The 16149-nt window shown below is 40.5% G+C and overlaps 1 protein-coding gene and 1 long non-coding RNA gene across 2 annotated transcripts; one reads left to right on the top strand and one right to left on the bottom strand.

The window, feature by feature from the left end:
* The first annotated feature begins 492 nt into the window (after window positions 1–492).
* On the top strand, window positions 493–3010 carry LOC125381887. Its single transcript, XR_007222111.1, has 2 exons — window positions 493–688; window positions 2675–3010. It is a non-coding gene; the product is annotated as an uncharacterized LOC125381887 (long non-coding RNA).
* Window positions 3011–6251: 3241 nt separating this feature from the next.
* Window positions 6252–14725, bottom strand: LOC124147976 (peroxisomal membrane protein PEX13-like). The gene is made up of 4 exons (XM_046518867.2): window positions 14603–14725; window positions 12740–13431; window positions 11707–11835; window positions 6252–8773 (listed from the first exon to the last, which is right to left on the bottom strand). Exons 1-4 carry the CDS (start codon window positions 14683–14685, stop codon window positions 8388–8390), a joined length of 1290 nt encoding a protein of 429 aa, XP_046374823.2. The 5' UTR covers window positions 14686–14725; the 3' UTR covers window positions 6252–8387.
* Window positions 14726–16149: the final 1424 nt, after the last annotated feature.

The following is a 16149-nucleotide window of genomic DNA, read 5'->3' as shown; positions in this document are numbered from 1 at the left end:
GTGTCTGATCGGCTGGACCCTGCTAACAACTCTTGTGGGCGAGTGTCTGATCGGCTGGACCCTGCTAACAACTCTGGTGGGTGAGCGTCTGATTGGCTGGACCCTGCTAACCAACTCTTGTGATTGAGTGTCTGATCGGTTCTACCCTGCTAGCAAATTCTTGTGGACGAGTGTCTACTATGGCATCAATCCAGATGCGTCACCAGCGTCACCCCATCGGGAACAAATGGAAGTCCCTGTACATCCACATAAGACCACGACATTTTCGACAGCAGTGAAACACATATAAAGATATATGTAATGTTGTACTGGGCGATATCCGGATGATGATATAACGGGTGTGACAGATACGCTTTATTGAACGCAATAAAGCATGGGAGAGAAAAAAAGGTTTTGACGTCACCAGAGCTAATTTTGGATGTGACACACCACCCCCCCTCAGGGGTTAACTTCCATCCCCACCCCGACACTACGGATGTTGTGTGGGCTACATTAACCATCCACCGCCGTTAGCCACATAAAATTCATGCACTAATACTTGTATTGCTGTTTCTTATATCAGTGCCCGCACCAACTCAAAATCAAGTGAAGGTTATTGCTTCATCAGAGCGGAAGAAGATGGCCTCAGTCAAGTACGCTTTGACCCTCGTGTTCCTGTTAATGACAGTTCATTCCTGCTGTGTTTCGGGTAAGTCTTATTATAAGTCAATTCTAATCAAATTCCTACGTTTGTTTGTGTATGTATGTCAAGGAATCCGACGAATATTTCATCGTTGATAACATGGAGCAACATTGCAGATAGTTAACAATTAACTCCGGATATCTCCGTTAGAGCACCATGGTCAAGTGGGTGAGTGAGCTTCTAATGCTATTAGAGACATTGGTAGGGACACCGTTGCAGACATTTAACTTGTACCTCCCGTGTTTCGTGCCAACGCTTTAACCAATTGACTATCTCATCATCTCCAGTTCGACAGCAAACTATCTTAGTCAAATGGCGTCTTCGGGCGCCTTGAAAAGGGGCATGAAATATGGGACAAATATTTTGGAAGTATCAAATATAAGTCAATGCGCACTTTTGGGAAGGGTAATCTTTCAGAATTACTCCAACAACGACTCGTGTAATGATAATTCGTTCAACTCTAAGCATCCGGAAGGCGGGGTTTTCGGACCTGACATAACAGGTTTCATTGCGACACCCATTACATCCGTTTGTGTCGTGGCTTAGCTTCTAACGTGGTTAGGTATGGTTTTACACCGCTTTTAGCAATATTCCAGCGACATCACGGCGCGGGACTCCAGAAATGGACTTCACACATTGTACACATGTAGGGAATCGAACCCGGGCTTTCGGCGTGACGAACGAACGTTTTAATCTCTAGGCTACCCCACTGCCCTCAGTTTCTAATTAGTTGGGTTTGACGCGGCGTTGATAGTATTTCAGTTGACAGTATATAGCGTGTCACAGTACTGAGAGAAGAAAAACCAGAAGTGTCGAAGGTAGTGCACCACTACAAGGTAGTGAAAATTGCGAGAATGCAGATGTTGATCCGGGCGAATCCGGGATGAACATACGATTAGCAGATCCTTGCACGAGTAAGGGATGCAACTCTCCCCGGTACACCTTAAGATTGAAAGAAGGAAACGTGTACTATAAAGCCAGTGTTAATCAAACCCCGAGATAGTACCAGATGAGGGCACAGCACATTCATCACTCGTTCTTTGGTTTAAGACAGGACTTTGAAGTGAGTGAGTGAGTGACTGAGGTTTACGCCGCTTTTAGAGACAGTCCAGCAATATCACTGCGGGGGATACCAGAAATATTCACGGGGATTAAACCTGGGTCTACGGCGTGACGAGCGAATGCTTTAACTACTTAGTTAATCCACCGCCCCCAGCAGTATTAAGATGTCTGGTCATTCTTGATAACAACCCTAACATAAGTTTATTACACGATGTTACCAGAAGGCAAATTTTCTCTTTCCTCCCCCTTTTCTCCTTCTAGTTGTAACTGACTTCCTTAAATTAAATAGAAATTTAATTCATGTCTTTACAAAATAATAAACTAAAGCGAAAGTTGTTACCTCCACCGACGTAAGCCTTTAAAAATGGATAATAACCCGAGAGTCGCCGAACTATCTTCACAAACGTCATTATAACCTGCTTCTTGTGCAAGTGGGGCGGTCGGGTAGCCTAGTGGTTAAAGCGTTCGCTCGTCACGCCGAAGACCCGGGTTCGATTCCCGACATGGGTACAATGTGTGAAGCCCATTCCTGGTGTCCCCCGCCGTGATATTGCTGGAATATTGCTAAAAGCGGCGTAAAATCATACTCACTCACTCACTCTTGTGCAAGTCTTCATAAACCTCTACCCCTGGTGTCCCACATTCACTTTTCATAGATACTTCCCATCCCCATGAAACCGTATCGTGTTTTGTTACTGATTCTATCAGGTCGGGAAAGACGCGATAAGACCGACTGACCAGCTTTAACGTCGTTAGCTTGTTATTGTTATTAGCTTATACTATTGAAGAGCAACTATTCCGTCTGACCGCCAGCATTTTTTATGTACCTATTGCTTCATTCCTTAATTGTGTCTCTACCTGGGTATATTGATGTGTAAGTGTGTCATTCTTCATATGATTCCTTCAGCATGCTTTTCTTGACATATCCAGGATTTGCTAGAGGAAAAAGGGTCCTTTCCTCCAAACGACAACCTTGGAATGGAACCAGTCCCAGAGTAGTTGCAAGCCTGATCTTACTCCGCCTATGGTGCAAGCTCTTTAAGGACAGGGGAATACAGATACCTTCAACCTGCTTTAAGTGAACTCTATCCTGAGTGATGTGAAGTTAAAAACGATACATACAACATGTTTATATAAAGTGCATGTCCATGGAATTTTATCTTTTAACGGTTTCATGAATCTAGATTTATTTTTGTAATCCTACCTTTTAATATAAAACAGAAATTTTGAAGTTTGTAAAATATTTATTAAACATTCTTTAGAATAGCGTTGCATGTCTCCTTTACAGCAGCTGTTTCCTGAATTTTGGCCTGGAGTGAGTGACTACTAGATACTGCTATGTCACAATGGCTTGCAGACCTGACAAATCAGTCCATGTGCCAGCACTAATCTCTGCAGTATGAGTGAGTGAGTGAGTTGGGTTTAACACGGCTTTTAATATTAAAAAAACCCTGTTTTTTCGATCTCAGATTTTAAATAAATGCAGTTAATATACAAAATATATAAATATTCAAACAACTCAATTAGTACTAATTGGACCTTGGCACAAATACAGCGTATCAAAGGTTTTTATGTCTTTTTACACGTAAAAGTGTGTAAAAATATGAACAAAACAGACTATTGTGAAACTGAGCATAACCAGGTGTTAGTAGATCAAGATGAATGTCCATGACCTATGACACCTTGACGACAGGTGAAAACAGGTGCTTGAAACCCACGTGCATGTGATTTGTCAGTGGTTAGTGATTTGTGAGTGGCATTGTGGGATAGTGAATCATCGTCAAAATATCAACGTAAAAGTAACATATTCCCTTCTCATTCAAACTTACATGTCATTATTATTATGTACATAAACATAGTTGTTATTTTTATTGTTGTTTTGATAACTTTTTTCCAGGCTAATTTGCATAATGCCTATAGCCTGTTTCTGCCATGTCAATTTGGACTTAGTTTTATTATTGAATGTTGAAAGTGCCTACAAATAAACTCCTGTAAAGTACATTTTGTATTGAGTGAGTGAGTGAGTATGGTTTTACGCCGCTTTTAGCAATATTCCAGCAATATCACGGCGGGGGACACCAGAAATGGGCTTCACACATTGTACCCATGTCGGGAATCGAACCCGGGTCTTCGGCGTGACGAGCGAACGCTTTAACCACTAGGCTACCCGACCACCCCATTTTGTATTGAGCACTGAGATAAAACTAGCAAATCCAGACTAGTATTTTTCCAGTTGTTTTGTTATTTCGTATTTACATCTACGTAATGCTTTGTGTCGATTATTAAATCCAGCAAAGCAGGTTTTTTTTCATTTCCAAGAGTTACTTTAGTTCAGTCATATCACGGCATTTCAGCGGTGGTCTCAGAAGTATACTACTTTGGTGAAACCCACGAGCACGGGTATGGTGCAGACAAACCTAGAAACATAATCGGGGAAAACCGGGAATCAAACCCACAATCACAGGTTTCTGGCGTGCGAAAGGGACGCAACTCTGCACAGCAAATTGCGGCGCCGAAGAGGTGAGGTGAGGTGAAATTGGGTTTAACGTCGCGTCCAAGATTATTGCACTTATATAGCGACGTGCATGCACGTGTATGTGTGTGTGTGGCTGCTTGTACTAGTCCGGACTGATGCCGATTTATAGTGCTAGCTCACTGAGATACCATGCCGCAGTTTAACATGAATACCCCACTCAGACACAGTATACTGACTCCGAGCCGACCAGTCCTTGTTTTAGCCCCTTAATGCCGAGCGCCAGACAGGGTAACAACAAGTACAATCTTTTAACGTCTTTTTGTATGACGCGGCCCGGGATCGAACCCTGGACCTTCCGCTCTCCGGGCGGACGCTCTACCACAAGACCACGGAGGCGGTCGCGGCGCCGAAGACGACTGGGCCATCCGTGACCCGTATGAGTGATAGAGTGGGTAGGCTTGTTGGTGCTTATAGCAATATATCAGAAACTTCACATGTACAGTGCCTTTTCCGCTCCAGTCTGGTGAGTGGCAGTTTCCACACGTCTTCTGTAAACGTCATCTCAAATTGAAAGTGGCGTGGGGTCAATTGTCAGTTCACAAGTCAGTATCGGGTATGACCACCATTAGCAGTGACGGACCACCGTGCTATTGCTGGAATATTGCTAAAAGCAGCGTAAAACCATACTCACTCACTCACTCACTCTTACCAGTGGGCCACCACATCATCAAAGAGGGAACTAAAGGAACTAGAAAGCCTTATCCCCCCCCTTATCCTGATGCCACACCTTCCGACCAGAAGCATGTATCCTGAACCATTTGAAATTCAATTGACAGCTGTGCCCATCAATATTCATCCACGACCCCTAATGCAGTACATCATTTAAAGCAAATCCTATGTATCTAGTTACCATAACTAGAAAACACATCTCTGAAGCAATACAACATAGAAACGGAAAGTCCCAGTCTTCCAGCTACCATAGACCCGTGAAGATCCGGGGTAGAATAGGTCTTCAGCAACCCATGCTTGCCGTAAGAGGCGACTAACGGGATCGGATGGTCAGGCTCGCTGACTTGGTTGATGCATGCCATCATGTCCAAACTGCGTGGATCGATGCTCATGATGTCAACCACTGGATTGTCTGGTCCAGGCTCGATTATTTTACAGACTGCAGTCATATAGCTGGAATATTGCTGAGTGCGGCGTAAAACAACAAATCAACCAACCAACCAACCAACCAACTACAATGACAAAGATATAAGCACTTCCCTTGTAATGACAACACTTCTGGTTTGGACAAACACATGTCTAATGCAGTGTAACTTTAATATAAACAGTCCCATTCCTTTTCTGTTTAGCTACCGTATGACAAACAAGGGGTGCACTTCCGGTCTAGTGACATCATTTAAGAATTGGGAATACATGAGCCCATGCAGTACACCATGGAAAAAGAAAGTCCCACGCCTCTAGCTACTCTAATGAAGGTGGTTATAAGCACTCCCGGGGTTTTGTTTGTTTGTAGTTTAACGTCGCTATATGACAATCCAGTGATTGACATCATGAGCATCGGTCCATGCAATTAAGATCGATGACATGCATCAACCAAGTCAGCGAGTCTGACCACCTGATCCCTTTAGTCGCCTCTTACGACAAGCATAGAGTGAGTGAGTGAGTGAGTGAGTGAGAGATGGGTTTAACTTCACTTTGACCAGTATTTCACAAACGTGTCAGCTGTGAATGGTGCTGAAATCTAGAAACATAATCAGGGTGAACCAGGATTCAAACCCATGATCATTGGTTTCTGGTGTGCCAAACCGACAACTCTGTACAGCAAATTGCGGCACCTTAGATGTTTGGGCCACCTGTGCCCCATATTTCAAAGTTAATAGTATATTGCAAGCATCTATGATACAATAATGTACCATTATCAGTAACTGAATAATAGAAAACTCATTTTGAAGAAAAAATGTTCCTATCCAAGATCACAACCATTGTTCAGCTGTATCATCGAATAAAACACAAAACACAATATCTGATGTAATATTTTAATAAAATGACGCTTAGTAAAATAAGCAGCATTGGGAGGTTTGTCAGAGCAGCTGTTTCATTCAATTTAATGAAAACTCCACAGAATCAGATTCATAATCAAGGTATATAAATAAAATATGTCACAATCCCAATACACTGTCATCAGCTGGTTACTATTTAATAACTGCCAGTGAGCTCATGAAAAATCAATGTTTTTAGCTACAAAGTTATTTAAGTGTCAAATATATCAAAATGCAATAAATCCAGAATATACTTTGACATTTGGAAATGTGTTTCCTGAAAATTGATCTCCAACATCACATAAAATGTTCAATTGTTTTTTAAGATGTACTAGGCCCAGGCCAATGTACAATTCCTGCTTGTCTCAGCTCCACACAGTACTGACAGCATCTTCATCAGTACTGTGTGGAGCTCAGGACTCTGTAAGTGACCAAAATATGTAGCATGCTTTTCCTGGACATTCACAACAGGCCCCAAAAATACATGAGTGTTCATGATTTCAGATCAACCAAAATAGGGTAGGCAGATTTTAAATCAAACAAAATTTCAATGTATAATTATATGCAGCATGTGCACAGGAGAGCACAACATATGTAGTGTCTAGAGTAGATGTTGTCAATCTGAACGAAAATCTTATGATACCAGCATACATATACATATACATATTGCATACCTTTAGAGACAAAATTTGTGGATAAAACCCAGATTACAGCTTCAAAACTCCCTTGCTGATCTATGTTAACTAAGGCAATAAAATGATAAAAATCAAGCCTCAAGACTGTAGCTCACCTCACTTTATGAAGTTGGAATTTCACAACCTTAATTTCGTGAGTTATAGAAAAGATTCTGGGAAAAAGAAATAAAAGTATTTTTGTGACATAGTTTAGGACAAGGACGGGTGCAAATAGTGATGCCTTGAACAAACGTTGATCACCTTACGGTCATGACATTCACACAAAGTTTGAGTCCTGTGCAAAGTGGTTCTGGAGAACAAGATATAAAAATAATATTTATTGAAATCATAAATTTGAATTTTCAAATACCAGTACTGATAAAATATAACTGCAATGGTCAGTTTCAAGGTTAACAGGGACAGAGGAGAATGGGGCCCCTTTTGAGATACTGGAGACCTGTAGCTCTTGCCTCTATGACTGAGACCAGCCAAGGGGTAACAGACACACTAGTCAAAAACGCAAAAATGCTGACTGGTTGTCCGGGGACAGTTTGGGTCTGCTTGAACTTGTTTGACTATTTTCTCCTATATCAAAAGGTGAATGATGATCAAACTTTGTCTTCATCATCCTACCAACAACTTCAGTGTCTGTTCTGGGTGGGATGTTGCTCGAACCATTTCTTTCGACTGCTCTTTGCCATTCCTGCCCAATGTATGCAGATAACATGGTGGCAAGCAAGTGTGCTGTGGGGTCTGAGATATGGTTTCCAAAGTTTGCATGACAGCATTTTCACTTTTGCGACATCAACTTTTACGCTTTGGCCCCACTACGAACTACATGTATGCCACATTTCAATACATTTTGAAAACTGATGGCCGATCAATAGCCACTAATTAGTTTCTAAATATGGCCAGCATGGTGGCCATGTTTGATATTGTATCAGAATTATGCGAACAAATATGTAGCGACACCATAGCTGAGATCATTTACACAAAGTTCCATCTTTGACAAACAGACAATGGGACAGACAGTCAACAGACATAAATACACTTGACTTTCAGTCAGGTGAGCTAAAAATGCGATACTAATATTGATGCCATTTGATACCATCATGATGACAACAAACATGACTGTTTCCAGCTCTTAAGCAAAGAGTGAGAAACAAAGTTTATCATATAATCAAGGTGATAAACTGAGAACATCTCCCATTTGAGGGGGTTTGAAACAGCAGTAAAGGGAAAGCTTCTTTGCCTGCTGAAGTACTGAAATAAGCAGCACAGATGATTAACATAACAAACCGCACCTGTTTTTATTAATTGGAAATTATTATTTCTTGCTGAGGAGCATTATTAATATATATTAAAAAAATCATAATTTACAAACATTAACAAATCTTACAGATTTGCATATGTACAAATCAAATAAAACAATCCATTGTGGATCTTCACGTTGACTTGCCAGCACAGCAGTCCTTTGTAGGCACAGGCTGAGACACGGAAGGACATTCACAGTCATTGCCCTCGGAACCACATTTGTCTAAAATATCGGATGCATCCAGCTCTGCAGAAGTTGCCTCATTGAAGACAGTGTCAAGGTTACTTTCTGGTACAGAGTTCAAGGTTGTGGAACTAGGTGTGGGCCCAGTAAGGGAGAAAGCACTTTCTGATGGGGTGATGCTGGCTGGTGGGGCTGGGACACCCTGGGGGGTGGGGGTCTGGTATTTCTTTCCTCTTCTTTTTCCCAATACTTTCAAATAGTTTGCTGGCAACAGCCCCGTATTGCTTCCATCTGCACATCCAAGTAGCCATCCTCTTACCTTGGGCTGCATCTCTGCAAAACACAAACACAAGGTATTATCTCAGACTTGCAAAGCTGGCGATTGGTGCATACTCACAGAATTTTTTACTGAATGAGTAATTAACTAGTCTGTTCCTTATCATTCCTCTTATTACAGGGCTCGCATTTTGGTAAACCTACACTAACCCTTGGAACCATTCACGGATCATGGTTTTCATGGATCTTACATTACCTGATCTTGATTTTCATCAACATTTTACCGACCAATGAAACGTCGAGATGAGGAAAAGGAAAATGTGTAAGGGAGGTAACTCATATTTGCCTAGAAACCAAAGCCACTGCTAGTTTAGATGAACATATAGACATCCTTTCCATCAAAAAGATTTTTGAGGACTTTCTTTTGAGTGTCTGTCTGTTTTTCAACGTTGAATTTCTCGCAAACTTTATCGTAATCATTGGGACTGGACGCTATGTTGTTATTATCACCAACCCAACATTGAGACTAGTTTGTAACCCACATTCTGATTGTTATGTTAGACGGAAAGAGTAGCCAATCAAATTGTCATAAGGAAACTTAAGGCCGGTAATTTAAGATTGCGGGAAGCACGGGCATGGGTCCAGATGTTAGTGTACGTTTACCGACAAGCGGGCCCTGGAGATACAGAGGATGGGCCCTCTCACAATGTTATACTATTTAAAATAGTGGCGAAGTCACGACCAATCTTCAATGACTAGACATGCAAGCCCAACTCTGTTATCACTTGTATTTGCTTGAAACAAAATGGCGGCGCCCAGTCAAGACAACCATCAAGTTGATCGAGGAAAAGTTTCACATTCCCTGCCTCACAGACACCCAGAGTTTGTGTATTGTAGCACAACACTCGAGCACTTTGATTAAAAACAAAAAAAGAGTTGGAAAACATCTGTTGACGCCCAGTTGAAGGTACCCATGCTTAGCAAATCCCGCAATTGACCGTTGTTTATGAACAGGATGTCGACTTTGTTACAAGATTCTGATTGGACCATGCTATAGACCTGTTAGTCCAGCCAAATAATTCCAAAATTCCAGTCTAGTTCAGCAAGGCTGGAAACTTGACTATTGTAGTCTTGTAACTCCCTTGCCTCTGGAAGATGGGTGCAAGTTAAATCAAGTTCCTTAAATCAAGCCCTTATTATGCAAATCTGATGAACAGGCCAGTCAAGCATGACAAACACGCACACACTGCAGGGATTGACAAAACAAGTGTTTGTTTTTACAACAAACACTTTGGTAGCGGACCAAAGTCTTATTTCGTTTAAAACAGTGCTCTACAACACCAAAGTGTATTTAAACATATTTTTGGTCACTTAAATCTTTCCATAAATCAAGGAAAGAAAACAATCATGGGTAAAGTTTTAAAAACAGACACAAATTTAGATTTTGGAATGACAAGACAAAATATAAATGGATTTACCTACAACTCTTTCTCCATAATGATATACAAATTTCAGTTCACAGACAATCATATTTTTGATGTTATTCGCCATATTCGCCAGGGGCATAACAAAAGCCTGAACCTGGTATAATATTCATTGTATAACGAAAATATTATGAACGGTCACCACTAAAAAACTGGAAATTCAACAATATTGCCTTCGATACGGCACACACTACCGATGAAATAGAGAGCGAACTGAAAAAAGCAGTGTGTGTCATAAAATATCAGCAAACTGTTACACCATTTACAACAGTCATTATTTCATGTCTTATCACTTAAATATAGACAATTACAATCTAAACACACATTGAAATTTGATAATGGCAGATTGTTGTCTCCTGCATGATAATGATAATTAGCAAAAGAGGAAATATCTGATAATTAGCAAAATATAATTATCATATCTAAATATCATTGCTTTGGACCAGGGGCAAAACTTTCAGGATAATCCTTGAGACTGTAACAGTTCTAAAAGTTTTATCTTCCAGCTTGCTTTCAACTAATTTTCCACACATTCAATTCCTGTAGCCATTCCCACCACCCTACCTGTGATTTGTCCCCAAACCAAACTCTCAGTGCTGTCTGCAAATATCTGTGGACAACACTAAACGAATTGGGCTTTATTCACTAAGTAATAAGTGTATGTCTTATTTTGTTTTAAATGAGATCTCCGCAATCACGAGAATGTACACTGCATGCTCTGGGGAACATAAAATAATAGACAAAGAATGATCTTAAACTATCTTGTTTGTATGCCTGGCAGTGTTAGAACTTAGAAATATAAAAAGAAATTGCCAGGCTGCCATCAGGACCCACAGACTTTAGAAGCTGCAGGTCCTGGCTAAACTCTTCAGTAGGGGTGACTATTGGTCTGGAAATCACTATTGCGATAACTATTGATATTGACAGAAACTAGTGCGATAACAATTGATATTGCAAGCAACTATTGCAATAAATATCGATAGTTTTCAGTGTATCATTTCAGATGGATTTTAGAGTTGAATTAAACCTTGGATCTGAAGTTTCCTTTGAATGTGATAACCATAATAACAAATAAAAAGTAAAGTCTGAGATACGACTGATTTGTTTTTTCTTTACCCTAATAATTTAAGAAAAAGAAACTTCCACATTACCATGTGTAAATTACTACCACTCATGATCAAAAGAAAAACAATATTTAATAGCATTGCATGTATTTTATTGATATCGTAAATACAATCGAAACTATCGATATTCCTAACTGAAATCGATACTATTGATCGGAAACTGACTTAACAATCGATTTATTGACTTTGAGTGCTTACCAATAGCAATATATCGATATTTCGATTTATCGTGACACCACTACTCTTCAGGCCCTCATTTAAAAAAATGCACCTCATTGGGACAAATTAATCGACACATATATTTACAGCAGGCCATAAGGACTTGTACAAATTTGAAACTACAGGCACAAAAAGCAAGTGAAACAAAAGAATGCACACCAACCTTTAGGAGCAATGTTGATCATCTGTCCAGCAGTGAAGGATATTTCAGTGTTGTTGCTCGCACGGAAGTCATGCTCAGCTCGGGCAACAAAGTGATCCTCGTCCCCATTTGCCCAGCTGTTGCTCTCGACTGCATGCAGCAAGGTATTAATGATGTACAGGTGTATAATATTTCCTAGTTGGCAATTATCTACAGCACTTACATACACGATAACAACTATTAACAAGATATAGGACACTCATTCTAATTTAACACAAGTAGAAATAAAAATAATCAATGAAACAGAATGTCTAAGTTTTACAATTTTATGATTTTGATCATTGCTTTTAACATGTATAGTGAGAAATCACATAATCATGCTCCTAATCACACATACAAGTGACCGTCTCTCAGTTGTCTCGCAAACATGTTACGCCCTCTACTCATTTTTTCATTTGGCTTGATTGTAAATTGTTGCCCATGCCTTCAGTTATTTTTTTTTCCCTAGTCAGCATGAACAGGTTGATTATTACCAGTACCCTTACAGGCCACAGTGATGCAGCTGGAATATTGCTGACTGCGATGTAAACAATTTTCACTCACTCTTCCCTTTATCATCTCCATCATTGATCACCAATTACTTTTTAACCCAATAATTGCCTTGAAACTGTGTACTTCACAACACTGCCATGACAACATTAACAGTAATGCATTGATAAGAAAGAGTGTGAGAGAGTTGGGTTTAACACCGCTTTTAACAGTATTCCAGTTATATCACGGCGTGTCAGCTTAATGTGGGAGGATAGCCCGAAGTGATGCTGGTCTCAGACGTTTACCACTTCGGTGAAATCCAGGAGCATGGGTATGGTGCTGACAAACCTAGAAACATAATTGAGGCGAACCAGGATTCGAACCCACAATCATAGGTTTCTGGCTAGCCAATGACGCAACTCTGCACAGCAAATCATGGCGTCTTAGACGACTGGGCCATCCGTGCCCCCTGATAAGAAAGATGAATATTACAAAAGGCATAATGATTTAATGAAATACATACCACTGCCATCTGAGAAGGACCTGATGACCTTCCAGATAAGCCAGGGACCTCCCATGATGATGCTGAAGAACATGATAATTGGCCAGGCACTGTTCTTGGGAGAGGGTTCCCCAGGGGCCATGTTGGCTGCAGCCTGGAACACAGCATCATTCCAGGCCTGGGCTGCATGACCTGGTGGTCGCAGACGGAGCAGTTCCAAGAAACGCCTGTAGATGTATTTAAGGGTCCGAATGAAAGCTAAAGCAGATATCACAGAAACCAGCTGACTCTTCAGTCTGGACATGTTGTCAGCCACACCGATCACAGCCCGGAAAGAGTTATACACTGCCTGGAAAGTCGAGTCCATCATCATTCCTACAGAGCTGACTGCACTCACAACACTCTCAATAGCCTGGAAAGCTGGCCGAGAGTTCTCCTCTGCATGGCGGGCAAATCCGCTCATTGAATCCTGGTTACCACCGAATCGATTGTAACCTCCTCCATAACCTCCGTACCCATAGCTGCCATAGGAGCTATATGGGCTGTTGTATAACCCACCACCATAGGAGGAGTAAGGGCTGTAACCCATTGAGCTCCCCATACCATACCCTCCTGCATAGGGGCGGGCTCCGATTGTACTCTGGGCGGGGCGGGCTGGAACTGGGGGTGGGGCACTGGTTGTGCCCTGAACACAGCAGGGTGCAGGTGGGCTCCTAAAAACAGTAAAGTTCAATAATCAAAAAGATACCTTTATATACACAAAAGTTAAGCCAATCTTAAATATTTACATGTTTTTGTGGTAAATCTCTGCCTTTTGCTTCACACCGTCACTATCTGATGGACCTGCATGGTATCACATAAGTCTGTGCAGCAATTCATAAAACTGTTGCTAGTGTAATTCCAGTCAGTGCAACTGGCTAAACAAAATTGTAAGGAGGATCTTGAATGTCATTGCCAACCGCAGAATAGTTATTGTCTGTTTCATCTATATACATCGTGATACCTCTAAGAGATGACAGTATGACCTCAAAGCAATATTCTTTAAGCTAAATACAAGAAAACATGACACAGATAAGCATGACATTGTAAAGATGCTTTGGTGAGGTATTCAAGCATATTCATTCACTGTATCTCCTCGATTAAACAGATGGCTTGAATAAATGCTGGGTCTGAATTAAACAACAGGTAGTTGTTATGCATGGAATTCTCCCCACTATTATCTTTGCGATTAAATGCCGGGGATGTAATCGAGGAAGTACACTTATTGGGTCGGGCTAGGACTGTTAATTTCCTGAAACATACCTTGAAAAAATTGCATTGTTAAAACAACTTTCTTATCAGGATAAGTTAATGTGATAAGAGTATGAGATAATCAACTGTTTCGGTGCCATTGTTTCTGGTTAAATCTGGTTTTGACGGGCACTTTTCAGGCGAAATTATAGTTCCTCCACGTCTCCCTGTATCCTAGCAGACATTCAGCTCAGTTCGCGAAGGTCGTAATCATTATAATTGCGTGAATACAGAATAATTTATAATGGAATCATGCTCAGAATCAGACTGAGCGGAAAGTGTCCGGTAAAATGTATTCTTATCAAAGCGCTACAGGAAACGATACCAGTGTCACATTCAATCACTCATTGCGAAAGTTTGATCCACTGCACTCCTTCATGGCAAGTCTACCTGGGCATTTTCTGTTTGACTGTGGTGATAAACAAAAATTCATTTACGTTTGACCTACTCAGTCACAGTAGCATAGTGACTGATCGTGGGCAACCACCGTCATGGCCAAAGTCCAGTGTGGGTTTATACTCATTATTGAGACAAAATATCATGTGTCAACCCGTACTTTTGATGCAGATATATGTACATGTTATTGCTACCTACCCAGACATGCTGTTGACAGGAGCAGGGCCTGGATTTTGACTGTTAACACCAGCTCTTTCCCACGGCTTCAAGGGTGCAGCCATATTGGATGCCACTGACACCTAGCGACAGCACAAGGAAGGTAACTCTCTTGCTGCATCATTTCCACTACATACTTGTGCTCGTTTAAACATTTGATGTCGCATACCAACAATGGAACCAGTTTATGATGATGGTTCCTGGTCGGTGCAAACATGGCAAAGGGCAATATTTTTTAATATAAATAAATAGAATCTTAATGTTGTGACCAATTTAATTTCTCTCATTTAATCTTTCACTCGTTGTGTTGATTTTCTTTCCGAACAGGTACAAATATTTGGTCCTGAAATAAACCTCGCATATCACGAAGCAGATGTTATTTTTCATTTTGTTTTCTCTTACCCCACTTCATTAAATTTCATTTTTAATGTTTGTATGTATCCAATGGATACACGTTATGCTAAAGCGCATTGTCCATGCTGTATATTGGCGGCAACCTTCAGCGTAACGTACCATTTTCTTGCTGGGCAGTAAAACGTTTGATTTCACCCGTTTTTGGCCGTTTTAATAAATATTTTGAACTAAATCTGTCGTACATCCTGAACCGAAGGGCTTCCGGGCCATAATCTTTACAATATGAATATAGGACACTCAATAAAAAGTTTAATATTTTTTATTTTCACTTTTGATGTCATTTGGCGAGACAGGGACGAATCGAAAACTAAATCCTTTTCAGCATTAAAACGACGTTTTTTTTATATAATACAGTGCATTTTTAATATATATTTTTTAGCTTGATTAGGCTATTGGGCTATACGGATATTTGTATCAATGTATTTTTTACAAGAAAATGGTAAAGTTACTACCTACCAACTTCCTGTTTAGCATGGACAGCACTTACCCTCTGTAACATATTTTCTTCTGTTATCTAAACGATGTTGGTTTTTTTTGCAATAAAACCTTTTTTCGTGATTCTTATCAACTCAAGTCAATGTGTTGTGTGAAAATAGGACTTCTCTTGACTCACGACGCCCTAAAGTATAACAGCACAACGGCGACATGACGAAACCTCGTATATTTAAATATGGCTTTATATGTTATGCTCATTAACTTGGACAAAAGTAAAATAGATACTGTATACAAAATGTTTAGAAGCTGGAAGTATATACTGAAGATATATAAAAGATCATATGTCAACGAAAAGGCACCTTTAGATCCTAGGTAAAAGAAACATTGTCATCATTGTTCTCAAAACAGCGACTTCGTTGACTTGAACATGTATTTACATACATGTACGCATGGGGAAGGTGAGCATTGCCGCGGAAATGCTTTGTTTGTTTGTTTATTGTTCAATCCCGCACTCAGCAATATTCCAACTAAATATGGCGGTCTGTAAAAAATAGAGTCTGGACCAGACAATCCAGTGATTGACATCATGAGCATTGATCTACGCATTTGGGATACGATGACATGCAAGTCAGCGAGCTTGACCACCCGATCCCGTTAGTCGCCTCGTGCCCAATTGCGTG

This window comes from Haliotis rufescens, unplaced genomic scaffold (genome assembly GCF_023055435.1).
Source record: "Haliotis rufescens isolate VD_foot unplaced genomic scaffold, xgHalRufe1.0.p SCAF_2, whole genome shotgun sequence".
NCBI classification, from domain to species: Eukaryota; Metazoa; Mollusca; class Gastropoda; order Lepetellida; family Haliotidae; genus Haliotis; species Haliotis rufescens.
The sequence above is the reverse complement of the archived record's forward strand: the minus strand, read 5'-3'. Positions and strand labels throughout refer to the sequence as shown.